We start from the raw sequence: 27,947 nt of genomic DNA on the forward strand, positions 1-27,947 counted from the left end.
TTAACTCTTCCTGGGAAATCTGCTTCTATGAAGCACTTAGAGCCAGTCGGATAAAATAGCCACTGCAGAGGCTGCCCTGGGAACAGGAAGACCAGGTAGGAATCTAGGGGCAATAGTTCAGGAAAGAGAAGATAAAAATCCAAACTTGGAGATGGAAAGGATGGGAAAAATACGAGAGATATTTAAGGGACAGGTATGACAGGACGTGGTATTTGATGGGGAGAGTGTCAAGATCACACATTGCTAGGAAAACCCAATGAGTCAGAAGAGGGAATACAGGAGAGAAGATGGGTGGTTGGGGAGAGAAGGCTTGGAGGATAAACGACATCAGGATTGGAAATATATATATATTGGTGCTTTCCAGAGGGACCTATATGAAAACTATTTTACGTATATTTGGGGTTCAAGAGAGAGGACCAGCAGTTTGCACTGGACAGCTGTTGGCACGTGAACAGTCACTGAACCCCGGGAGTTGGCAAGATCTCCCAGGGAAGTGCATAAGTAAAGAGTTGCATGATGAAGCTAGCACCCTAGGGAACACCAACGTTTAGAGGTAGAGACGCACAGAAATAGAACGAAGCAATATTAATACTGTTAATTGAGTACCTGTGGGCGCCACACATTATGCAAGATGTTGTAGGTTGGAGAAAGCTGAGTCAGGCAGAGAGATTGTCAGCTGGGGGTGGGGGTTAGGGAGACAGGTCGCTGAAGCCGGGAGAGTGGGCACGATTTGGGCTTTCCAGATGAGTTGAGAAATAAGCAAAGGCACAAAGCTAGAAAACTGGGAAACAGTGAGCAGTTCCTTTGGACTAGAATATAAGATATTCTGAAAAAGAGAAGGAGAAAGAGAGTGAAAAGTAGACAGGGAGAGAAGGAAGGAGAGAGAGAAAAAAAGAGAGAGCAGCATTAACAACATAGGTTGGAGTTGAACTAAGGATGCTTTGAAAGCCAAAATATCAAGTTTAACAAGGGAAACTTGATGATTTTTGAGCAGAGGAACTCTGTCGTCAGAGCTGAGACTGAGAATGGGGAAGAGTTCTCTAGCAGATGAGCATACGACTGGCGTTGCAGAGACCAACGTAGACAATGTTAGAATCAGCCAGAAGCAGGGGGGCCTGAACCCCGGGGGGGGGTTCCATAGGAGGGGCTAAAAGTGAGTGGATGTATGCAGAGGAGTTGCCAGGGCCTGAGGGGCGGGGACTGATGGGCTTTATCAGTAAGCAAAGATGGGGTCCGGAGTTTGAGCCTGGACGGCATTCCTGCTGCATCCTGAGCACAGGTGTGCACCCACCTGCAGCGCCACTCAGCTGCCCAGCAGAGACTCGTCTCTAGAGAAGGACTCTCATTGTGTTTCTCCACTGAATTCACTCCCACTCCTCCCCAGTTACTCTTTGTCAGTTTTCAATAAAGTAGATGTTGACCTTCTGCGTGAGATTTAAATAGGCTAACCCAGTCACAGGAGCCACAAGCTGAGAAAGGTAGAGTGGTCTCCTTGGCATCACTATTCACGTGCAATTCCAGTGCTAGGAGTGACCCCGGGAGCAGCTAACTGCTGAGATTCTCTTCCTGGAGAGGAGGGTCTGGGGCAGCCTGGGGACACTGGGCCCTCCATAGATGGGACCCGTACATTTGCAGAGCCCCACTCGACAATAGCCCTGTTCAGTAGCAATATGGATGTTTTCATGATGCTTTTATCTAGATGAGGAAACTGAATGCCAGAGAAGTTAAGTGTCTTCTCAAGATCACACTGCTAGGAAATGACACAGTAAAAGTCGAACACGTGCCTTCGGAGTCCTGAAACGGCCTGCTTTTCTCTACACACACTGAGCAGGTCCTCAGTCCACAGTGGGACATTTTGCAAACCACTGCATAAGGCTTTGAAGCAGCTTCCATTCTATTTGCATGTAAGAGAATCAACCGTGATTTCTGTCTTCCTCTAAAGGAAGAATTTTTTTTTTTTTTTTGGAGACAGAGTCTCACTCTGTTGCCTGGGCTAGAGTGCTGTGGCGTCAGCCTAGCTCACAGCAACTTCAAACTCCTGGGCTCAAGCGATCCTGCTGCCTCAGCCTCCCCAGTAGCTAGGACTACAGGCATGCGCCACCATGCCCGGCTAATTTTTTCTATATATATACTAGTTGGCCACTTATTTTCTTTCTATTTTTAGTAGAGACAGGGTCTCGCTCTTGCTCAGGCTGGCCTCAAACTCCTGACCTCAAGCGATCCTCCCACCTCGGCCTCTCAGAGTGCTAGGATTACAGGCATGAAAAGGTAACAAATTTTCAGCTAATTTTTATTTCTTGCTCTGACTCTTCAGAGACAACCCTGCCACCCACTTTAACCTCAGGACTCACACGAATTCACGTGATCTGAAGACAGCCATAGAGAAGATTTCCCAGAGAGGAGGGCTTGCTAATGCAGGTACGTGATCCAGATTCCAAGAATTCTATTTTGCTACCATGCAGGAGAAGGAGGAGGAGGAAGAGAAGAAGAAGAAGTAGTTGTTAAAGGTTTGAAATGAAACTGAAATGGATAGTGGTGATGGTCACACAACACTGCAAACATAATTAATGCCATTGACTTGTACACCTAAAAATAGTTAAAGTGGCTTGAAGACAAGAAATAAACAAACTGGGGAGGCATGAGTGTGTTTTTCTGGACCTCTTTGTGTGCTGTGATCTGTTCCTGTATTTATAGTCAGCATGCTCACTCCAAGTGGGGGTTTTCTTTTTCTTCCAGGCCGGGCCATCTCCTTTGTGACCAAGAACTTCTTTTCCAAAGCCAATGGAAACAGAGGCGGCCCTCCCAATGTGGCCGTGGTGCTGGTGGACGGCTGGCCCACAGACAAAGTGGAGGAGGCTTCGAGACTTGCAAGGGAGTCAGGAATCAACATTTTCTTCATCGCCATTGAAGGTGCTGTTGAAAATGAGAAGCAGTACGTGCTGGAGCCCAACTTTGTGAACAAGGTATGCATTATAACTGCCCACGACCCACCCAGCGTGAGGCTTCCCTGCACTCTGACAAGTTGTGACGCCATCGGGGTTTTCTCGTTCCTGTCAACGTGTGTGGAGCTCGCTTCTAGGCAGCTGGGCCTCCAAGGAGGGACTCATAGGTCTAGAACCTGGAATTACCCTCTCAAAGCAAAACCCCACACCCACCCGAGCCCAGCAGCGTGGGAGGAGAGGGGAGGAGCGGTGTCCCCAGGTCTCACGTAGAGGTGCTCCCTTGCTCCTGCCACTGCCCTGGGGGCCTCGCCCGGGCGGCCCAGAGGACGTGCACTCGAGGACAAGCCTTCACACGTGCACACGAGCACGCACACGAGCGTACATACACCATCTCAAAAGCTTCAAAAAACCCAGCCAGCCTTGGGGTGGGTTGTCCCTGAGGTCCTTCCAGCTTTAACATTCTGCACGTTCAGAGCCAACAGCGCTCAACCTCCTGCCCTGTCCCACACTGCTGACCACTGTCTGCTCCTTGAAAGTCCCTTATCCACGATGTCCAGGATGCCACATGGTTCTTATTTCACTTACTCTCTGCTTTTGTCTGTCTTGTACACGTCCGTGGGTCTCAGCCACTGGCACCCTCCTCTTCCCTCACGGGGCTGCTCCCTCCAGAATCCCCGCCAGGGCCACAGCTGCAGCCTTGTCTCTCGGGCCCTCCCGCCATCTGTTTCCAGCCAACTGACTTTTCTCCACCTGATGTCCTGTCAGGACCTTAAATCCTGCCTGTAACAGGCCAGGTTCATAATCTTCCCCACCCAGACTCTTTCTTCCTGTGGACTTGACAGTGGTGGCCCCACTCCCATCCCAGAGGGCACGGTCATCGCAGAATCCCTCATCAATGCCCCTGTCACTTCTCTCTCGTCTCTGCGCTTCCCCACGCTGATGCTGCCTGCCTAGCTCAAGCTAGTGCTCGGTGGCAGTGTGGCTCCCTCCTGGCTCTCCCAGTTTAGCGTAGATTTCACAACGGAGCCCACAGCATGTTTATAATGGGTTTCTCCAGTCCTATGGGGTCCTTGCTCCAAACCTGTCAGGGTTCCCTGTTGCTCTTGAGGCTTTCTGGAGGGTGGTCCAAACCCACCTTCCTGGCCCAGCAACTGTGACCCGCCACAGGCCCTGTGCACCAGTCACCTGGTCCTCTGTCCACTGCCAGCACCGCTGCTCTCTCCTGCCCTGACTTTACTGCCTGGTGGGAATCCCGCCTCTGTCTGTCAGTCAGAATTCAGCTCAGTCGAGGCCCTCATCTCACATGCCGCCTAGTCCCTGGAAAGTTCTGTGAACCTGTCAGCTTTATACAAGTCAAGGAAAAAAATATTTCCTAGGAAAGTTCTAAACCATCTCTTTTTTCTCCCTCTCTTTTTTAAATTACATAAGTTCACATGTAGTCACCGAGTCTGACTCCTGTGACCCAGAGGCAGGGGTGAGGAAGAGACGCTGCACCTTAGGAACACCAGCCCAGTCCCAGGAGCACACCGGCCAGCTTGCTCAGTGTTTATTTGCAGCTGCCTTCATCTTTTTTCTGGAACCAGCTTAGGCACAAGTAAATAAATATTCATTGGCCTGGAGGCAGGGTCGCCTGGAGGGCAGAGCTCTGGTTTGAAGGTGGACAGATTTGTGTTCCAGTCTCAGGGACTCAGGGAAGTCCCTTCACAGCTGGCCTTCGCTTTATGTTCCTTCCTGACAGGGGTTGTAATTCCACCCGGTAGGGTTTAGGTGGAGATTTAATGAGACAATCTTTCCGAGAGCATCTAAGGGGACCCCTGACACATACGGCCATTCAGCAACTATGGGACCCCTTCCCACGGGCACAGGACTGCCTGGGAAACATCTCTTGAGTTGCCCCTTGTGTGTCTTCTGTTTTCCCAGTCAGAACAGTCACTCTCTCTAATCCTCTCACGCGCTGGTGGCCGCCAGTGCGGGTCCCATGGCTGGCCGCGGGGCAAGGGAATCGAGGGGCTTGGAGGGGCAGAAGCGTGAAGCTGAAACCAGTGACTTCCGTCTCCCCGTGAATGGGCTTAGTGGTCGGCTTGCCGCTAACGCAGAGACCAGCTGAGGGGGTGGGAGTGAGTCCAGAGATAAACAGGGGGTCTTTGCCTCAGCGAGTGTCTGGCGGGTGAGCCGAGATGGAGAAAGCAAGCGTCAGCCTCCTCACCCGCGGCCACCTGTCACCGGGGGGCGCGGTGGTGACACTGGGGGACGTGAGCCTGACCTGGCTGGGGTCCTCCCCTCCGTCTTCCAGGCTGTGTGCAGAACCAACGGCTTCTACTCGTTCCACGTGCAGAGCTGGTTCGGCCTGCACAAGACCCTGCAGCCCCTGGTGAAGCGGGTGTGCGACGCCGAGCGCCTGGCCTGCAGCAAGACCTGCCTGAACTCGGCCGACGTGGGCTTCGTCATCGACGGCTCCAGCAGCGTGGGCACCAGCAACTTCCGCACCGTGCTCCAGTTCGTGGCCAACCTCAGCAGGGAGTTTGAGATCTCCGACACGGACACGCGCGTCGGGGCCGTGCAGTACACCTACGAGCAGCGGCTGGAGTTCGGGTTCGACAGGTACAGCAGCAAGGCCGACGTCCTCGGCGCCCTCAAGAGGGTGGGGTACTGGAGCGGCGGCACAAGCACCGGCGCCGCCATCCACTACGCCCTGGAACAGCTCTTCAAGAAGTCCAAGCCCAACAAGAGGAAGCTGATGATCCTCATCACCGACGGGAGGTCCTACGACGACGTCCGGATACCTGCCCTGGCTGCCCACCTGAAGGGTGAGCCGCGCCCGCCAGCCGGCCGGGCTGCCCATCTCTCTGGGCTCGGTGGGCCAGTGTGGCGGGGAAGGTGCTGTCCTTTTATGTGTTGGTTTTGTCTACAACTTAATAACATGTTCACGGCCCGGCGCATTGGCTCATGCCTGTAATCCTAGCACTCTGGGAGGCCGAGGCGGGCGGACTGCTCGAGGTCAGGAGTTCGAAACCAGCCTGAGCAAGAGTGAGACCCCGTCTCTACTAAAAATAGAAAGAAATTAATTGGCCAACTAATATATATATGGAAAAAATTAGCCGGGCATGGTGGCACATGCCTGTAGTCCCAGCTACTCGGGAGGCTGAGGCAGCAGGACTCCTTGAGCCCAGGAGTTTGAGGTTGCTGTGAGCTAGGCTGACGCCACGGCACTCACTCTAGCCTGGGCAACAAAGCGAGACTCTGTCTCAAAAAAAAAAAAAATATATATATATATATAGATAGATATAGACAGATATAAATATTTGCAGATAAAAATTCCTAAAAGGACAACAGAAAGTTTAAAAAATGAAAAATTAGCAAAATATTTTTGTACATATAAACATTTTGTAAATGTTTAGAAAATCAGTCACCAATTATGCCTTCATTGTAGAACCTATGTACAATCACTGTGCCATAAAATATCAAAAAAGTATAAACTAGGAGAAAACCTGAAGTGATAATAATAATAACAGTAATAATAAAAGTAAAGCAAGTGGCCAGTGAACACCAAAGCCCTGTAAATAAGCACTAGTGTGCAGATCTCACTCAGTGCTGTGGTTGTTTGTTTTTTTCTTCTGAGCCTACATTTAACGTGGGTTATTTTGCAGGACTTTCTGTATTCTTGAAAGCTGCTTTAAATCCTTCCTAAAACAAGCCTTAATGAATCAGCAGTGCTGGCTCTGGAAACCAAAGTAACCAGACACCGGGTTCAGGCAGAGTCTTCCCGGTGACTTACCCTCTGCGGGTCCCCTGGGGCAGGATGACTGATGGCCTGCGTGCCAGCGATCACAGGGCCCTGGGGCTCATAGCAGCAGGGTGAAGATGGCCTGAGACTCTGGAGAAACCTGTCCCAAAGTGAGTGGGCAGAGGCGGATGGGCCGGCTCTCGACTGCAAGCCCGGGGCTCCCCTACTTTCTCTGGGCATCCATCCCCAACCCGTGTTCAGCCCCAGCTTCCCGTGTTTTTGTAGACGTACCTCTTTGGGCCTCACCCACAGGATATCCTTGGCCTATTTGTCAGGAAAAGTGAAGACTGCGGAGAGTGTCCCTCGGGCTCTCAGGGTATGGTATTCTGAGCAGCCTTAATCAATCGGACCAATAGATGCAAATGACTTGCAGGCTGGTTCCTACTCAGCCTAACACCAAGATTTGTCTGCAATGTAAATAGCATTGTGTCCCTGGGAGTCTCCCAGTCAAGGCGGGTGACCCTCTGCCAGAACCGCCAGGTGGAGGTTCCCTACAACAAGGCTGGACTTGAGATCTGAAAAGCTAAACCTCTAATCCTGTTTGTGTAGTTTTTATTAGGGGGCAGCCTTTCTATCTTTGAACAGAAAGGAGGGTATAGCCAGTCTAAGCCCAGCTCTGCAGCAAAGCTTCTTTCACTGCCACATGGCAGCGTCTTAAAGCCCAAAGCTGGCTACTCCCGATCTAGACAATATTCAGAGAAAAGAACTCAGGAGAGAAAAGGGACTGGCCGCATAAATGCAGCTTAATGGATCACAGTTGAAAAGCAACTTAGACCAGAGGCACCGAGGCACACACGGCTCTCCAATCAGCAGGATAGAGCTCCCAGGGGATGCCGGAGATAGTGAGATGGGACACTTCGGGGGGCAGGGGGCAGGACAGCCACACCCAGGCTCTGCCCTCTGCTTCATGGCTGTTTTCCTCACCGCACTCAGCCAGCCTGAAGGCAGTGTGGGAACAGGCTTTTGTAGGGTAAGGTCAAGCACCTGCTGACCAAAAGCCCCCACCCCAAATCAACCACCAGCATCCCAGGAGGCCTCCAAGTATCCCCACTAGGAATGGATGCCAAGTCTCTGAATCCTGTCCTCTCCTCCACGGGGCATCTTGCTCCCCACATTGCAATCCGACACCTTCATTCCCACGCTACTTTTTCTCATTTGCATCTAGATACGCTCAAGTCCTGCCCCTCCTAAAACTGAAACATTCTCTTTGGCCCTGTGTTCTGCTCCAGGTACCACTTGCCTTCTCTCCTTCACAGCCAACATTTGGGAGAGGATTAGCTGTCTGTGCCAATGGCACATCTTCACTTCTTTTTCACGCCCAACTCACAGGGGTTCATCTGGCTTCTTAGGCATCTCCTCCCCCTGAAACTGCTCTCACCAAGCTACCAGTTGGTTTTGGTTTTGCTTTTTCTAAACCCACTGAACACTTTTTGTTTTCTCTTACATGACCTCCCTGCAGCATCCAACGTTGTTGGGCATCCCTTCTTTATCTTGATCTCTCTCTCTCTTGACAGTGATGGAGCAGATGCAGGGTGACCATCTCTGTGTGGCCCTGGGCAAGTGCTCTTGGGAATGAGGTTGGAGTCAATGGCTTACAAAGCCACCCTCAAGCCTAAAGGGATTCAATTTTACTGCTTTAGTTGAAAAGACCTTGAACTATCTTTTCATGCAGTTAAGACTCCCTGAGGTTCTGTTTGGCCTCCACATGGGTTAAGCAAGCATATGTCATGTAGTGTGTTCTGCATGGTCCCAGAAGTTTCATTTGTCTCAAAATATCTTCTCCTCTTTTGCTCATGGACATGAAATTCTTACCATGTATTTACTCTATTTTGTTCATTTTTTCCCCAAAAGACTATCAACTCCTGATCTTGCAACTATATTAATTTTGTTACTGTTGCCACATTGTGGATGCTCTAAGGTACTTAGTGAGTGAATGGATGAATAGCCATATTTAGTCTTTTTTTTTTTCTGAGACAGAGTCTCACTTTGTTGCCCAGGCTAGAGTGAGTGCCATGGCATCAGCTTAGCTCACAGCAACCTCAAATTCCTGGGCTCAAGTGATCCTCCTGCCTCAGCATCCCAAGTAGCTGGAACTACAGGCATGCGCCACCATGCCCGGCTAATTTTTTCTATATATATTAGTTGGCCAATTAATTTCTTTCTATTTATAGTAGAGATGAGGTCTTGCTCTTGCTCAGGCTGGTCTGGAACTCCTGACGTTGAGCAATCCACCCGCCTCGGCCTCCCAGAGTCATATTTAGTCTTAATTCTGAAAACCTAGAGTCCTATAGGGTTTTTTGTTTTTGTTTTGTTTTGGGGGCATTTTCTGATTTTAGATATGGTTGTGCCAACAGAGGAACAAGAAGGCAAGGGCTCACTAGCAGTACCTTTTCTTGAGGACATTTGCTTCATCTAATCTTTGTCCCCACAGGAGTGATCACCTATGCAGTAGGCGTTGCATGGGCTGCCCAGGAGGAGCTAGAAGTCATCGCCACTCACCCCGCCAGGGACCACTCCTTCTTTGTGGATGACTTTGACAACCTCTACCAGTATGTCCCCAGGATCATCCAGAACATTTGTACAGAGTTCAACTCACAGCCTCGGAACTGAAATCAGAACAGGCAAAGCACCAGCAAATGCTGCTTCGCTCACTGACTCTTTGGACAACGCCCAATGCTATACAGGGCGCACGTGGGGCCCAGCAAGGCTTGGATAGGGCTTGGGGAAACAGAGGCACTGTTATTATTCTTTGCCATCATGGTTTTTCATACTTCAAAACTTGGAGTTAGAAAGATGCTCACCAATTTGTAGAATGAGCCAAAATGATACATTATTTGAGGGTGCTGGGGGTTTTACATTTTGAAAATTATTTTCAAAATAAACTTTCAGAAGAGAGTGCAGCATTTACGATTGGGCTTAAATAGAGCTTTCATGAGATTTCGTTATTTTTATTTCTCATTAGAACTCTGTAGCCCTCAACAAGTTTCATTTTTGTCATGACAATGTTGGAGTTGCTTAATTAAATGTTTAAAAGGATTACATGCAATATTTCTGGCTGTGTCATGTGTAGTGTACACAGGGTTTGTGCTGAGGCCATCCTTCCCTTTTCTCATTTCCCAGAGCACCTGCTGTGGGCTCACTCCTGGCCCAATGTGTCAACACACCCGGGGAGGTGCAGAGAAAATGTGCAGTGGCATAGCTTGTCCTGATTTCCCCCTCTGCCTCCTCCTCCTCCCAACTATTGTCTGAATCCATGAATACTTGCAACATATTGCTTTAGGAGCAATTGGTGCTGGAGGACCAAGTTGATCTTGCTTAAAAGTGGTGCCATAGGTTGCACATGAGAATCCCTTGGGAGACAAAAATGCTGGTTCCCAGGCCTCGTCCCAATACCAGTGAAATCTATGTGTTTAGGATTAGAGCCTAAACACTGGCATGTTTCAGGAGTTGTCTGGTGATTTTTATATGCTGCCAGGATTGAGAACTGCTGAGCTACCCCTGAGGGGTGTTTCCTGGGAGAGGGTCTATTTCCACCTGTTGTCCTGTGTCCATCCTGTTTAGCATTTGTCCTGGACTTTTCATTTGTTAACTAGATATTATTATTGATAGTTGCGTAAGCTGGGATGAGTTTGGTTGAACTTCACTTTTTGCTTCCAGCTTCTCCAAGGACTCATCTATCCAAAGGTGCGATACATGTGTGATAGGTAAACGTTCAAAAGAATCATAAATAGAGATGATATAATTGATAGGTTCTGTTTTATAAAAATGTGTGTTGAAGAATACTTTTGTGATTGGAGGCAAAAAGATAGTAATTGGGTCAATACTTGGGACAAAATATTTACATAAAAATTAGAATTGAGGATATCATCCAATTAGCAGAATTTGTACAGAGCTCACTGAATCTCTTAGTACCTAAAGAGAGACTATATTGTCAATTAAAAATATTGTGGTCTACAGAGAAGAATCAATTAAAAGTGTCAGCAATTTCAAATTTATTAGCTATAATTTACTTTGAATGCAATTGTAAGCAGTTTTGTCCAAAAACTTCAAAATATGAAATCTATTTTTAAAAAGAGAATTCTTCAAAAAGATGCCAGTGGCACTCTATTAGTGGCAGACTCAGCTAAGAAACTAATCTAAAAACTTAAATAAGGACTAGAAATAATTATTCTGCCTATGTTTTTGAATGTGAAGATAATTCCCATAAAGGAATTTTCAATACTGCTTTAATGTATAACTTATTTTGATTTTCTTTACATTTATTTTGGAAAATGATTTTAAAATATATTTTATAGGGGCCTTAAGATAAAAACCAATTTGTCATCAATAAGTAATTATTTCCAAAATTGTAATTATTTTGGTATCCTCTTTCATTCACAAAACTGTCCCCAGTTGGAAAATAAATTATATGACCATCCTAGTTATAGGTATTATAATTTTGAAGATAAATGAAACCTCTTCCAATGGGCCCATTGTCTACATGGTGTCAACAAGTACTTGAGTGTGTATGTCCTGTGTGGAGGGAAGGATCATAGGATGAGGGGGTTGAGATGCCCAAAGGCTACAGTGTCATCACAATTGTCCGTGTGGATGTTCAAGTCACCAAAGATAGTGACAGGAGTTGGGATGGAGGGATAAATAGTGAGCCAGGCTCTCGTGTCTTCCTCAAATGAGAAGGGATGACTGGGAGGTTGGGAGAAGACAGCAGTGACAGGATGAGGGGCTGAATAGAATCTGAGGAGAGATCTTCAAGGGAGCTGGAGCTCTGAGGGAGGGAGAAAGAGGGTGACTTGGGAGGGGCAATGGAGCAAAGAGGAGACCTAGCCCCATGCCAGGCCTGAGATACAGGGGCTGAGAGAGAACAAACAGCCTCCACTCAGGAGGTTGCAAGAGAAAACCTGGTTTCAGGTAAGTGGGGCAAGATGGTGAAGGGGCTGAGGCTTCTGGGAGTTGCTAACAAGAGAGTGGAGCTTCCTGAGTCCTGGTGGGAAGGCTGGGTGGAACTCTGTCAAATCAGGGTTTTCACAGAGCAGTTTGGAGACAATGGTTCTGGGGATGTTGGACAATGTGGGAGGCTTGGCTATAACTGCCACCTGGTGCAACCTAAACCGTGTCCAACACTGCTGAGGCAGGACTAGAATCTTAACCCTGGAAACAAAACCTTAGAGGTAATCTACACCAATCCCTCAAACTGCGAAAGAGACCTAGGCCAGAAGAAGGCTGTGTGGCTAGGGAGAGACAGAACTAGAATTTGGATCTGTCTGGCAATCTGGTGGGTCATGTGACCACCTTTTGTTAGGGTCAGAGCCCCCCATCTCATGCCCAGTCCCAATCCTATCCAGTTCTGCACATTCCTGGGCTCTGGTCTAGCCTTTGCAGAGAGCTTTCTGGGTCCTGCAGACTTTAGAGCCAATCTCTTAAGGCAACTCTATCTTTCATGGACTCAAAAAGAAAAAAAAAAAATCTCACATGCCCTTTTTTCTCAAAATCAAATAATACAAGCCAACATGGAAAATCAGTACAGCTTCTTCAGGTGCATATGATGTCTGACCTCCATTTGACTTAATTTTCCCAATTCTCAGGAGTTAAGGCCCTTTAGCAGAAATTTCTTTGCTTAGGCTTAAAGTTTTGCAACAAGGCTCTGCTAAAAATTTCTAGCCAAACTGATAGGATTCAGATATTTCTTATTAACCTGGGCTCTTTGAATCTTTTTGAATATGGTAAAATCTCCTGTCTTAGTCCATTTTGTGCTGCTATAAAAGAATATCTGAGACTGGGTAATTTATAAAGAACAAAGGTTTGTTTGGCTCAGGATTCTGATGTCCAGAAAAGTTCAAGATTGGGCATTAGGTGAGGGCCTCAGGCTGCTTCCACTTATGGCAGAAAGCAAAAGGGAGCTGGCATGTACAGAGATCATGTGATGAAAGAGGAAGAAAGAATAAGAAAGGAAGGAGGTGAAAGAAAGGAGGTGCTATGCTCTTTTTAACAACCAGCTGTCTCAGGAACTACTAGAGTGAGAACTCATTCACCACTCCACCATCCCCAGGGAGGGCATTAATCTATACATGAGGGATCCATCCCCTTGACCAAAACACATCCCATTCGGCCTCACCTCCAACATCAGGGATCAAATTTCAATATGAGATTTGGAGGGGACACACATCCAAACTATAGCACCTCCATAGGGAAAGTTTCCCAGCAGTAGTCTCAGGGGGCCAGCATGAGTTTATAGAAAAGATAAAGCTTCTGTGTCCAAGGATTTTCCAGCCTAAGAAAAGGAGTTTCCAAATAATGTTTTCTAGTTAAAATTCTATGAGAAGCCCTCCCCTTAGATTACTAATATATAAATATAGTAAGTAGGAAATATGCTTGAAAGCACGAATTCAATTACTTTGGAAAGAGACATTTATTCAAGTAATGCCTTTGAGGAATTCACAGTCCATTGAGAAACCACACACAAATGAATAACTAAAATTGTATAATTACTATCATGGGATTATGCACAAAGTACATGACTGGTGATTTCAAACAACCTCATGAGAAAGAAAGTCATAATAACACTTAATAGTGAATGTTTGTCATATGCTGAGCACTGTTCTAAGGGCTTCATGTGTATTGACTCACGTATCCCTATGATTTGCTGTGAGTGAATGTCTTAGTCCATTTTATGCTGCTATAACACAATACCTGAGACTGGAATGGCAAGAGAGAGCAGAGAGAGAAAGGAGGCTGAATTCATCCTTTTACCAGGACTCTACTCCCACCCTAACAAACCCACTCCTGAGATAACTCCATTAACCCATCAATTAGGGCAGAACTCTCATGACCTAATCACCTTTCAGAGGTCCCACGTCTCCACACTGTTGCATTAGGGATTAAGTTTCTAGCACATGAACTTTGGGAGATACATTCAAACCTTAGCAGAGATACAATTCTTATTCCCATTTTTACAGATCATGTAACTGAGGGATGGAGATACCAGGTCATTTGCGCAAGGTCACAGAGCTGATACAAGGTACATTTGAAAATTAAGTCCAGGCAATCTGACTCCAGGCTCTACATACTTAACTACTTGGCTTCTTATAATGGTGGCACATGAAACCACCAGAGTGACTGCATTAAAGATAGTGAGTTTTATAATTTAAAATATGCATATAGTTCCACAGAGTGTACTCTCTGGGTCTGTTAAACGTATAATGTAAACAGAGTCTGTTAAATGTCCAGTGCAAACTCCACTTCTCCCATCACGCCTCCTAATTCTCTGGACAGCTACCCTGTCCTCACTTAAAGTGGGTGGTTTTAATCTACAGTCCACAGTTCTGTGGATTACTGAATACACTGGGCTCCTCCATCATCTTGATAAACTCCTACTCATCCTTCAAGTCACAGTCCAAATGCCAGCTCCTTTTTGGAGCCATCCCTGAAATTCTCAGATAGACTTAGGTTTTCTGGATACAGAATCCTGACCCACCCAATCTCCAGAGACCCCCTTGGTCCCCTGTCATAAGGGAACACAACCTACACACAACGTTAAGGACATGAGAGAATGACAGAGAATGACAACTTTGAATTTAAGTCATCCAACAATGCAAGCCCCAATACAATGGCACTGGTAGAATGAGAGGCAATATTTCAGAAAGAAAGAAACAGAATATGATGGGAGGAGAAGGAGGGGCTCTAATGCCATCCAGGATGAACCATTCTTTCCAATGCCTCCTAGGTTCCTTACCGTGTGTTACCATCACTGCTCTTCTAGGCCCAGAATCTTCTTTGGGTATCTACCCACAGGGTAACTCCACCCTTCACCTTCTGCCCTCATTTCTCCTGCAGAAATGAAAAATGAAAGACCCTCTTTCTGTTTACCCTCCTGTGTTTCATTCAACAAATATGGTTTATGTACCTACTGTGTGCCAGGCACTGGGGGACCCTGGAGTACAAAGAGGAAAATGACTCTGTTCCTGCCCGAGGAGCTGATCGGCTAGTGTGGGAGAGACACGAATAAACAGATACCATCTGACCAATGTGATAGGTGACAAGCATGCTTGGGAAGGCTTCCTGGGCTGGGTCTTTCTGGGAGGAGTCCATTTCAGCCAGGAAAAGATAAGTGTAAAGGTGTCCCAGCAGAGGAAAGGATAGCAGCAAAAGCAAGAAGATATGAACAGTGTAGGGCACAGAGAGAATGGAACTGGAGACAAGGGTGTCGGGAAACGAAGCTGAGGAGAAAGGCAGGGGCCAGGCCACAGAAGGCTATATGGGGTAAGGTTCTCTCGGTTGTAAGTAACAGAAACTTAATTTGTAGTAGCTCAAGCAAAGGGGGAATTTTTGGAAGGAAACTGGAGTAACTCATGAACCCCAAGGCCTGGGAGACAGCAGAGCCTCAGAAATGGGTCAAGGGACAGGAACGGGACAGGACAACCAGGTAACCTTCTCATTCTACTGTCCTCCAGAATAAGCTTCCTATGCAAAGTTGCGAACAACTCTGGAGAGAAGGAACAGAGTGGAACTTCCCTCTCCTCTGGGGTTGACCTCCTGCAGCCCCTCAGCAGGGCCACCTAGCAGTCCAGGCTGTCATGGCTGGTCGGGGATGGGCATGCACATCGTCAGTCTCATCGCTTAACAATCTTTTGAAGTTCCTTGAAAGTTGCTTTGAACACCAATGAATGCATGTCTTCAAGTTCTCGAGTTTTGGCAAACCAAATGCAGGCTGAGTGATAGTCTTCCAGCTCTGCCGTCTTTCTTTATTTTGCTTAGAAGCTTGACCCGGGAAAGCAAGAGACTACCTCTCTAAAACTCCCACTCACTTCCCTTGGTCTCAACGACGACAGGATGTTACTTTTTGTACCCCATGGACTGTTGAAAGGCTGTTCAGATTGCCAGCGAGGCAGATGTGATGTTACTGAGATCCACTCTGTTTTTAGTATAAAGGCTTAACCAAAGAGAAATGTCCTATCTAAATAACCATCCACATGGAAAACAAGTAAGGTGGAAAGACCATAATTTCAAGAAAGTCTTTGCTTTTCTTTTTTTTTTTTTTTAATGTCCTTTAATTGAAAAATACTGAGCTGAACTTTATCCCTGCCATCCCTCTAATACAAACGGGGCCTCTAGGCTCTAAGCCGCCCAAGTAAGCAAATACTACACTCAGCTTGGCAGCTGAGACTCTGCTATAAAAAGTACAATTCCTGCTGAATAGCTCCTTTCTGCGACTGCTCCAGCCTCACACTCGGTTGAGGTGAGCAGGGCGTATCCAGGTTGATGGCAAACTGGAATCTGGGTTCCCAACAAAGAGCCTTTACATGACTGCCCAAGGCACAGCAACCGGCAGAATCCGGGAGCCGTAGAAACGGTGCAAACACCAAAACAAGACCCAAGATCCATTTAATTGTTGTTGGCCTGACATCCCAAGGCATCTGTAAACCTGTATCCCACTATCATGATGCTGATTTTTTTTTCCAGTTACCTTAATAACTCTACAAGTTCTCCTTGAAATCATAGTGAAAGGGAGTTTCTTTCCAACCTCAAAAGGAGAGTTGTGCCGCATTTTAAAGCCAAAGAGGGACCAGGGACAAGTCGAAAGGCTGCAAAACCACTGTGGTAATGACTGTCTAAAATATGCACCAAGCAAAATAAACGAGCAGACGGAGTTTTTGAAAGGGCAGGGTGTCAGTGTAATTTATTTTCTCCTAAGAAAACACCCTCACTGAACTGGAGACAACTGCAGCGTGGAAACTGCGGGGGAGTTTTCCAGCTCTGTGACCTACATGCAAGGACCGGAACACCCGCGCGCCTCTTGTCTCCACCGCCAGAGAGGGGCATTCTCCTGAAGCGGAAAGTCCACCTTCCATCCCGGAGAAGTTCTAATCCTGGACAGTCAAGCAAAGATCTCTGGGAGCAAAACAGCGGTGGCGCCGTGGCAGCCTCGGCGAGAAATTGCCCACGTGGGCAGCAGCCGAGACTGTCCCGGCAGGACCCACAGGCTTGTTTGGGAGCAGATCTGGGGCAGCCCTCAGAGAACCCCAAAATACTTGCTCCCGTGGTCCACCAGTGAGGACAAGCCACTACCACTGACTTTGTTTGCACCGACAGGCTGAAGAGCCCTTGGGAAATTCCAGTGACAATGGTAAAACCAATCCTCGGCAACAGTTATAAAGTCCCAGTGTGCCACGAAGTGAGCTAGCAGCTTTATACTATCGCTGAATACACACAAAATTCATGTTGTTGAACAAATGTGTATCTTGAAACAATTCTTCTTTCATACTTCATTTGGGAGAGATTGGTCTTGGATGACAATCAACACTAACTGGGCATTGGCCATGTGCCAACCGAATTTTCATAATTCATTACATTCTCAGTTGGCATTTCCTGTTTTCCAATGAAGACAGTGAGACACAGAGAGGTTAAGGAGTTGCCCAAGGTCACACAGCGGGTAGGGAGGAGAGCTGGACTCAGGAGTCCAGATTCAGTGTTGTCTTCACGAGTACACACCCACCTTGCCATCTCTGCCTTTTCCTCCTTCTTCTCACCTTGAGTCACCAGCCACTTTGCCCTCAGCCCTGTGTCCCTCTTCTCCCCGACCCCTGCTACCTACCATCTTTTCAGTCTCACAGCAGAGAACCATCTTTTCAGCTGCACATATTTTGTGCCTATATTTTTGCTCTACTTTCCACCCTGCAACATGGAATCCCAGATCTTGGAAGGCTGGAAAGTTACTTAGTTGTCATTTGCCTTTTGCCTTCTGTGTCCTTTGTCGTGTTTCCCTGATCAGGACATAGAGTTGCTTGCCAGCCCAGAGGACATTAGTCCATTTGTTGACAGGCTCTTAAGACAGTTTTACACAGAATGAGGGGCAGAGACTGCACATGCTCTGGACAGCTGAGGGGTGAAAGGGAAAGGCAGGAGTCCTACTGTGGGAACCCTTCTTTTAATTTTAAAGAAAAAATATTTGCTTAACAAATTGTTTTGAATTTCAAGGGGCTCTGAACATCTTCAAAAACGAAGCAGTTTAGAAACAAGTTGACTCAAAAAATTTTTCTTGACCCAATTCTCATTGTATGTCAGGATAATTTCCGTGGGTGCAAGCCAGTTCAGGAGGCACCCTCCAATCCAGGGTCCAGGGTAAAAACCCTTCCCATATCCAGTCCCTTCCACAGAGCACAGCGGGGTGCCAGCTATAGGGAAACAGCTCTGCCCTGATGTCCCACAACCTTGCACCACGTGGCCACGTGGCCAAGGCTCAGCTGTAATGCCCTGAGATCATCCCGGAACATGGCTAGGTGGGCAGTTTGTGAGGAGCTGTCACAAGGCCACTTTTGTCCAATTTCTATCTTGTGGGAGGCTCCCCCAAAGCACTTTCTTCTCAGCCTCCATGGTTTCAGAGAAGCCTGCGGCTCCACACCTCGCCCCTCCTTAGGACACAGCTGCTGGCTACAAAATGAATTCACCGCCCTCTAGAATTGGTGTGCCGCTCACCTGGCTCCTCCTCTTTTGGTGGTGTCCTGTGGGACAAGGGAGTTAACACCACGATGACCTCGCTTTTGCTGACTATATAAGTAATAAACAATCTGAATCCATCTGGGCCCAAACCCACAGCTGAGTGGCAGGCCCACCCCGCCATGGCAGGAATCTCTGTTTCGTAGGGACTGCTTGACCACTTGACAGTAGCAGTTCTTTTTTTTTTTTTAAGACAGAGTCTCACTCTGTTGCCTGGGCTACAGTGCCATGGCATCATCATAGGTCACAGCAACCTCAAACTCCTGGGCTCAAGTGATCCTCTTGCCTCAGCCTCCTCAGTAGCTGAGACTACACGTGTGCACCATCATGGCCAGCTAATTTTTTCCATTTTTAGTTGCTTAGCTAATTTCTTTCTATTTTAATGCTGAGGCTGGTCTCAAACTCCTGACCTCAAGTGATCCTCCTGTCTCGGCCTCCCAGAGTGCTAGGATTACAGGCGTGAGCCACCGTGCCTGGCCCCAACAGCAGCTGCTTTTAGGTGCCCTCGGAAGCCCTCCAAACCACAGTGTCTCTCAGGAGGTTTCTGAACACCTGTCCTGCACGTTCATAACAATACTCAATCCTGCCCGTGCTGCGAAGGATCTGCCAGCGACTGGGAAACTGCTTCTTACTACGAAGAAAAGTGCAGAAAGAAGAATCCTCTCTTCAGATCTCTGAACGTTTGCAATGAAACGGCCTTTACCATTTCATTGCCCCAAAGACCTTGCCCGGAAGGCCTTTGGGCCAGGATGGTGCATAGGTTTTGCCTTGTCCGATCAAGTAGTAGTAGTGACTGAAAAATCATAAGAAGAAATATTCTGAATCTTTAACCACTTCGGTACAGTGCTCTCTGGCCTCAAAGCCTTGCCCACAGCCGGCACTCATAGTCCGCACGATAGTGTGTGCTGTGCATGGACGACGGATCCGTTTTGCTCTTGTGTGATGAGGAAAGCTTTAAAGCACTGAAAGCTTGTTTTACTTTACAGGCAGCTTTACTTGTAATGTAAATCAGAATAGGTAACATATACATATATGTTTTCATTACGTTATTTTTAAATGTTCACAATTTTATTTTGATAAATGAAAAATTAGAAGTCATATCACAGCTATTGGCTAAAGTCGCTGTGCACGCTCATCTGTGGCTATTGACTACAGTACCGGAGTGGCTAAGATGCTCTTACAGAGGTGCTAAAATCGATTTTCCGTGTCTGTCATGGGAGAGTGACGGGGCAGTGTCAGTTCTCCTAGTTGGCATTTCCCCGTCTGTAAGGCTCAGGGAGCAAGGCAGCATCTTGAAGAAGCACACGTGGGGGATTCAAAGACAGCTGTCCTAGCTTTTCTTCCTGAAGAGGGTATGGCCTATAAATTCTCTTAAACGGATCTCTTTATTTGCTGGAAAATATTAGAAATGGAGAAAATTAGTTTTACTTTAGTTTGATTCCTTTTCTAAGGAGGTTTCCAAATAAACCACCTGGAAGCTTTCAGGTTATGAATGTTTCTAAACCAAGAGGTCTTTGTAATGTGTTCCTTTTGGTCACCAGATCCAGAATTCTCCACAGTGAAGTTTCTTGCTACACTGCAGGCCAGGCACTGTTAGCAACTGCCCTAGGTTTGCAGGGGGGTGGGATAAGGGAAAAAGGAATTGAGAAACTGGCGGTTCCAATACTGTTGGAATCATGTCAAACCTTGTTGCTAATTCAGTTGTAGGTTCAAATGGATTCACTTCCATTACAGCTTTTAGTTCATCATTATCCACCTTGATCTCAGGTCACCCATGTGGCTCATTCTCAAGATTAAAATCACCAGAACGGAACTTCTCAAACCACTGACATGCTGTGAGTTCATTAGCCACATCCTTCCCAAACACATTGTTGATCTTTCGAGCTGTCTGCGCTGCATTGGTTCCACTATGGAACTCATATTTGAAATAACACAGATTTTTGACTTCTCCATGTATTCACAAAAATTGCTCTAAAAACTATTTTGAAAGATAATCACAAGCCAAAACTTGTGTTTGAATAACTGAGGATGCATCTACTCACACATTTCTGACACCAAATGTGTGGGTTTTTTTCCCCTATACCAAGCAATTCTCCAGTTGTCTGAGGACGCCAACTGGGTATCTTACAGTTCAATTCTGCCACTGTCTACTTAGAGGCTTTTTTTTTTTTTTTGAGACAGAGTCCTGGTCCATTGCCCAAACTAGAGTGCCATGGCATCAGTCTAGCTCACAGTAACCTCAAACTCCTGGGCTCAAGCGATCCTCCTGCCTCAGCCTCCAGAGTAGCTGGAACTACAGGCGCACGCCACCATGCCCAGCTAATTTTTTCTGGTTTTAGTTGTCTGGCTAATTTCTTTCTATTTTTAGTAGAAACAGGGTCTCGCTCTTTGCTGAGGCTGGTCTTTTTTTTTTTTTTTGAGACAGAGTCTCACTTTGTTGCCCAGGCTAGAGTGAGTGCCGTGGCGTCAGCCTAGCTCACAGCAACCTCAAACTCCTGGGCTCAAGCGATCCTCCTGCCTCAGCCTCCCGAGTAGCTGGGACTACAGGCATGCACCACCATGCCCGGCTAATTTTTTCTCTCTCTATATATATATTAGTTGGCCAATTAATTTCTTTCTATTTATAGTACAGACGGGGGGTCTCACTCTTGCTTAGGGTGGTTTCGAACTCCTGACCTCGAGCTATCCACCCGCCTCGGCCTCCCAGAGTGCTAGGATTACAGGCATGAGCCACCAGGCCTGGCCTTCAGATGGGATTTTGAGCACATTTTTGCTCCTTCTCATTCTTCAACTTGCCATGGATATTGAGTGTGAAAGATTAATAATTCTTGTGTTTGACTCATTTGTTTATGATCATAGAGCCCAACAGTGAGCAGGATATCATCTGTTGTAATTTTTGCTTGATGACAACACTGAACCTTTCATATATATGCAGGGCATCTTCACAATTTGTAATACAGATGACAAGCAACACTGACCAGCATGAGACTAACTAATCCTACTAACTGCCAAGGAGCTGAGAGGAAGCTAAAGAGATGGACTGAATCCTCTATGTCTCTGAGCAGGAAGAGGATGGGGAGACGGGCACGAAGAACCTTTCTCCCACTGCCTTCACAGTGCACTGACAACTCATCTGCCTCCATACAGTCCTCAGAGCAGAGATCAGGTGCCTTCCAGCACTTTGAGAACTGCCACACATAGAGTTCCTAGCAGCTTAGCCCTAGTAATATTTACCATAACAAGAGCATAACACACACAAGCGGCCAGATTATCAGAGAACGGGAAAACCCAACTGAGTAAGCAGAAAAGGTTTTTAATGAAATAGAATGTGAGTGCAATAGATAACTCGAAGAAATAATTAGGACCATATAAGTAGATTCAATTACAGTACACATAAAAAAGGATTTCCTGGCCGGGCGCGGTGGCTCACGCCTGTAATCCTAGCTCTCTGGGAGGCCGAGGCGGGCGGATTGCTCGAGGTCAGGAGTTCAAAACCAGCCTGAGCAAGAGCGAGACCCCGTCTCTACTATAAATAGAAAGAAACTAATTGGCCAACTAATATATATAGAAAAACTTAGCCGGGCATGGTGGCACATGCCTGTAGTCCCAGCTACTTGGGAGGCTGAGACAGAAGGATCGCTTGAGCCCAGGAGTTTGAGGTTGCTGTGAGCTAGGCTGACACCACGGCACTCACTCTAGCCTGGGCAATAAAGCGAGACTCTGTCTCAAAAAAAAAAAAAAAAAAAAGGATTTCCTGAAACTTTCAAAATAAAAGGCAGAAGGTCATGTGTAAGATCTGAATTAGTGGCCTGAAAGTAGAAGAAATACCTCAAGCTATAGAACAAAAATAATTCCTTAACCAGAGAATTTTTTTAAAAACCATCCACTTCCAGACAAGAAAAGTGACATTCAAGATAAAAAAGAGTCTAGGTAGCATCAGACTTTTTTTATCTGCAACAATGGAAGCCAGAATATGGTGGATGTTTTTTAGGCCACTGGATATAACCCCAAAAGACTATACCCAATCAAGGTATCACTTACTTATTAGGATGATAAAAAGAGTTGTTGCTAACCAAGGATTCAGAGAATATATTACCCCATTTAAGGAAAACACTGGGAACTAAATGAGAAATGAATTGGAACAGACTTCAGGCCTGAGGAAGATAAAGCAAGCAGAAGAAAAATAGGGGTGAGCAATAAACCTTAATGTATATATATGATATTTTATATATGATATTATATATATGTATATGCATGAGTCCAAGAGCCATGGAGGCAAACTAAAATGCAAGAGGCAGTCCTACATGACAAAGAATTGTCCCACTTAAAATCCCAAAATGCCCCCTTAAGGAACACTGATCTGTAACACGGTTCTCTATCAAAATAAATGTCTGGAAATATGCAAGGTAAATACTAGGTAAGGATTATTGATATAGAAGAAGACATTAAAATGAAAATTTTAGTAGTCTAGAACTATAGAAATTAAGTTATATTAGCAAAACCTAAGTAGACAAAGAATGGGAAAGGGAAAGTAAGAGCATCTTTAAATATAATAATTATTTTGAGGAGGTAAAGGAAGTGAAAGTATTCCAAAAATCAAGGGGTTTTTGGTCGGTGGGAAGGAACAGTGATTTGGCTTTTTCATATAATAACAGAAAAATATGATTATGAACACTAGGAAAGAGAAGATAATTATTGGAAGAGAAAGTCACAGTAGAAATACCACATTAACATGAGAAAGAAAGGAAATGAATAATGACGTGAACAAATCAGCAAAAATAAAAGAAAAAGAAGAGGCCGGGCCCGGTGGCTCACGCCTGTAATCCTAGCTCTTGGGAGGCCGAGGCGGGCGGATTGCTCAAGGTCAGGAGTTCAAAACCAGCCTGAGCAAGAGCGAGACCCCGTCTCTACTATAAATAGAAAGAAATTAATTGGCCAACTGATATATATACAAAAAATTAGCCGGGCATGGTGGCGCATGGCTGTAGTCCCAGCTACTCGGGAGGCTGAGGCAGAAGGATCGCTCGAGCCCAGGAGTTTGAGGTTGCTGTGAGCTAGGCTGACGCCACGGCACTCACTCTAGCCTGGACAACAAAGCGAGACTCTGTCTCAAAAAAAAAAAAAAAAAAAGAAAAAGAAAAAGAAGAAACGATGAAGTAAAACAAATCATAAACATAATAGAACATAATCAGTGAACACATTTAATACACCCACTGAAAGAAACTACTGGGCAGTTAAAAAATGAGACCTAGAAACAGGCAGCTTAGAGGAAACACATTTCAAATAAAGGGAAAGAATGGTTAAAAATACACAATGAGATATCACTTATCCCCAGTGAGAATGGCCTTTATCAAAAAGTCCCAAAACAATAAATGTTGGCATGGATGCAGAGAGATAGGGACACTCATACACTGCTGGTGGGACTGCAAACCAGTACATCTGTGGAAAGCAATATGGAGATACCTCAAAGAGATACAAGTAGATTTACCGTTTGATCCAGCTATCAAGACATTCTATAAAAAAGACATCTGCACTCAAATGTTTACAGCTGCACAATTCACAATTGCAAAGATGTTGAAACAACCCAAGTGCCCATCAATACATGAGTGGATTAATAAAATGTGGTATATGTATACCATGGAGTTCTACTCAGCCACAAAAAACAATGGTGATCCAGCACCTCTTGTATTATCCTGGATAGAGCTGGGACCCATTCTACTAAGTGAAGTATCCCAAGAATGGAAAAACAAGCACCACATGTACTCACCAGCAAATTGGTATTAACTGATCAAACCTTAAGTGTACATATAGTAGTAACATTCATCAGGTGTAAGGCATATGGGAGGGTGGAGGATGGGATGGATATATTCACACCTAATGGGTGCAGTGAGCACCACCTGGAGGATGGACACGCTTGAAGCTCTGACTTGGGTGCGGCAAGGACAATATATGTAACTTAAACCTTTGTACCCCTGTGATACGCTAAAATAAAAAAAAAATTTTTAAATGGTTGAAAATACAGTGGACTGAGTTATACATTAAACAAGGAGGAATATAAATTTAAAATTTAAAAGCATGATATAAGATAAAGATAAAAGGCATAATCAATGAAGTTACAGGAGTCATAAACCTGCATGTGCCCAACAAGATTGCAACTAAATATATACAGCAAGAAATATTAACAATGAAAGGAAAGTTTGATAAAAATATTGTGCAATATTTCAATAGACTTTTTTCATAACTGTATCTCAGAAAAAAGTAAGAATATAGAATTTAAAAACAAAATCGACAACTATTTCACTTATATTTACAGAACCTAAAATCCCTCAAATGAAAATATAATATTTACAAAAACCAATAATATACTCAGTCTCAAATAAAACTCTCAATTTTAAATAGAAGATTTTACAAGACACATTCTCTGATCACAAAACACGGAAATTAGATATAAGTAACAAAATTGATTTTTTAAAAATTCCTTAATTCCTTGAAGATTAAGAAACACACATATAGATAAGCCATGGATAAAAAGAATAAAAATCAGTACCACATGCAGAATAAGTTACAAGAAGCATAAATATAGTCCTACGGAAAAAAATGTGAAAAACTAGAAGAAATTACCTCATACAAAATATAAACTATCAAAATGAATCCAAGAAGTGGATATTTTGAACCAAAGATATTAGAAAAGTGATTAAAGACCCTACCTTTACAAAAGAATGCCTCGAGTCCAAAAGACATGTCAGCCAAGTTGCAACTAATCTTTAACAGATAATTTCAATGATATATTATTTAAACAATTTTAAACTGTAGCTCCTCAATTCATTTGGGAGCTGCTTGTTTGCTGAGTGCAAAGGTCAGCTGTTTTGACCTGTATGGAAGTTGTTAAAGAAATTAACAAAGGGGCCTGATCCTTTGCACGTGTCCCTGGAAATACTAAGGGGAGGAACTTAGCTGAGGAGGCCATTTCCTCCTTTAGATTTTGGTTTCTCCCCTTCTCTCTAAATACCATGTGCTTCAAGTAATTATTCATTTCTTCCCTACTGAGCTCAGAGTAAAAAAGTAGCCGCAACACCTAGACAAAGAAACATTACCAGCACTCCAGAAGTCCGCCTCACACTCCCATTTCAGACACAACCTCCTCCCCTACCTGCCACGAAGGACAACCACTTTCCCTGACCTGTAACAGCACACATCAGTTTTGCCCATTTTTGCACTTTATATAAACACAAGCCTACAGTACTCTTTTATACCTGGCTCTTTTTGGTCGGTATGTTTGTGACATTCATCCATAAGCAGCATGTAGTTATAAACTGCTCATTCTTACTGCTGTATGATATTGCATGGTTTTCGTTTTTCCATATATTTTTTACGTTTTTTAATTCTTATGGGTCCATAATCCTTATACATCATTATAAGATACAAGGTATGTTTTGATACAGGCATACAATGTGAATTAATCAAATCAGGATAATTGGGGTATCCATCACCTTAAGCATTTATCAATATTTCATGTTAGATACACAAAAATGTATGTCTCCACTCTACAGTTGATGGACTTTTGGGTCGTTTCTGGTTTGAGTCTATTACAAATAGTGTTGCTATAAATATTCTAGAACATATCTTTTAGTAAATATACATATGCATTTTATTGGGTGTATACCTTTCCTTTTTTTTTTTTTTTTTTTTTTAGAAACAGGGTCTTGTTCTGTCAAATTGGATGTATACCTGGCAGAATTATTAGATTACATAGTACGAATATTTTCAGCCAGTTTTAGTTAATTCTGCCAAAGGGTTTTTCATTTACATTCTCACCAGCAGTGGATAAGCCTTCTAATTACTCCCACATCCTTGCCAGCCTGCGTACTTTTTACATCAAACAGTCCATTAAAGAAAACTATAAGGCTGGGCGCAGTGGCTCACGCCTGTAATCCCAGCACTCTGGGAGGCTGAGGCAGGAGGATCGCTCAAGGTCAGGAGTTTGAAACCAGCCTGAGCAAGAGTGAGACCCTCTCTCTACTAAAAAATAGAAATAAATGAACTGGTCAACTAAAATATGTAGAAAAAAAAAATTAGCTGGGCATGGTGGCGCATGCCTGTAGTCCCAGCTACTTGGGAGGCTGAGGCAGCAGGATTGCTTGAGCCTAGGAGTTTGAGGTTGCTGTGAGCTAGGCTGATGCCACAGCACTCTAGCTCAGGCAACAGAGTGAGACTCTGTCTCAAAAAAAAAAAAAAAAAAGAAAGAAAACTATAGACTAATCTCACTTATGAATATGCATGCTAAAGTTCTAAATAAAAGATTAACAATTGAAACACAGATTTATAAGGAAAGAATAACACATTACGAAAAAGTAGGCTTTATTCCAAGGAGGGAAGCGTATTTTAATGCCAAGAACTTTATATGTATAACTCAGTTAGTCAACAGCTTAAAGGAGAGAGCAACACATGATCGTATCAAAAGATGCTGAGAAGGCATTTGACAAGATTCAGCAGCAACTCCTAATAAAATCTCTTAGCAAAACAGGAAAGAACCTGTTTAAATAAGATAAAGATTATTTACCGGCCGGGCGCGGTGGCTCACGCCTGTAATCCTAGCCCTCTGGGAGGCCAAGGCGGGCGGATTGCTCGAGGTCAGGAGTTCGAAACCAGCCTGAGCAAGAGCGAGACCCCGTCTCTACTATAAATAGAAAGAAATTAATTGGCCAACTAATATATACAAAAAATTAGCCGGGCATGGTGGCAAATGGCTGTAGTCCCAGCTACTTGGGAGGCTGAGGCAGGAGGATTGCTTGAGCCAGGAGTTTGAGGTTGCTGTGAGCTAGGCTGACGCCACGGCACTCACTCTAGCCTGGGCAACAGAGTGAGACTCTGTCTCAAAAAAAAAAAGACAAAACTATTTTTGTGAATGTCACAATTATATGTCTAAAAATCCTGAGAGATTCTAGTGAAAAAGTGCTAGAATTAATTAGAAGACTTAGTAAGCATATGCAATAATTTTGTTGTATACAATTATACAGAAACAATAGGTTTTCCCTTTATTTGTAAAAAAAACTGTTAGAAATAAAAGTGGGACCAGGTGCAGGGGCTCATGCCTGTAATCCTAGCACTTTGGGAGGCTGAGGTGGGAGGATCGCTTGTGGCCAGGAGTTTGAAACCAGCCTGAACAACATAAGCAGGAAGACACCATCTCTACAAAAAATTTTTAAAAATTTAAGACATGAAAATGGGGAAAAAATTCATTCACAATAATGACCAAAAGGCTAAGAAAAAGGAACATATTTAATAAAAAGACACAGGATTTAAAAGAAGAAAACTCTGAAATCTTACTAAAGATATAAACAAGATACAAACAGAAAATGATATGACATTCTTAGATGTGAAAATAATATCATACATCAAACTTCCCAAAATTAATATGTAAATTTAATGCAGTTTCAACCCCCTAACTGGGGAAAATTGGATTAAACGATGACAAATTTCAAATGCCAGAGAACAGCCAAAAAGGCAGTAAAAAGAACAGTGGGCAGGAGGGTGGGTGAGAGGGAAAAAGCTCTGCCTGATTATATTAGTTAAGCCAGTGTAATTGAATCCATATAAAAAAAGAACTATAAGTGAAACAAAATAGCATATTGAGAAATAAATCTCATTATATATAAAAATTTAATATATGACAAAGCTGGTATTTCAATTCACTGGGAAAAGATAGTTTATTTAATAAAGAGTGTTGGCGG

The 27,947-nt window shown here is 44.8% G+C and overlaps 1 protein-coding gene across 3 annotated transcripts in view; it reads left to right on the forward strand.

Moving 5' to 3' along the window:
- Positions 1 to 9,772, forward strand: part of VIT (vitrin) — a 108,673-nt gene extending 98,901 nt beyond the window's left edge. For 2 of the 3 annotated variants that reach the window (XM_012788422.2, XM_076000665.1), the window contains exons 12-15: positions 2,315 to 2,418; positions 2,737 to 2,963; positions 5,236 to 5,749; positions 9,158 to 9,772. In XM_012788422.2, coding sequence (XP_012643876.2) covers positions 2,315 to 2,418; positions 2,737 to 2,963; positions 5,236 to 5,749; positions 9,158 to 9,336 — 1,024 coding nt within the window. In that variant the 3' untranslated portion in view covers positions 9,337 to 9,772. The remainder of the gene's footprint in view (positions 1 to 2,314; positions 2,419 to 2,736; positions 2,964 to 5,235; positions 5,750 to 9,157) is intronic. The other variant, XM_076000666.1, reaches the window with a different exon arrangement.
- The last annotated feature ends 18,175 nt before the right edge of the window (positions 9,773 to 27,947 follow it).

Source organism: Microcebus murinus, chromosome 3, assembly GCF_040939455.1.
Source record: "Microcebus murinus isolate Inina chromosome 3, M.murinus_Inina_mat1.0, whole genome shotgun sequence".
Classification (NCBI taxonomy): Eukaryota; Metazoa; Chordata; class Mammalia; order Primates; family Cheirogaleidae; genus Microcebus; species Microcebus murinus.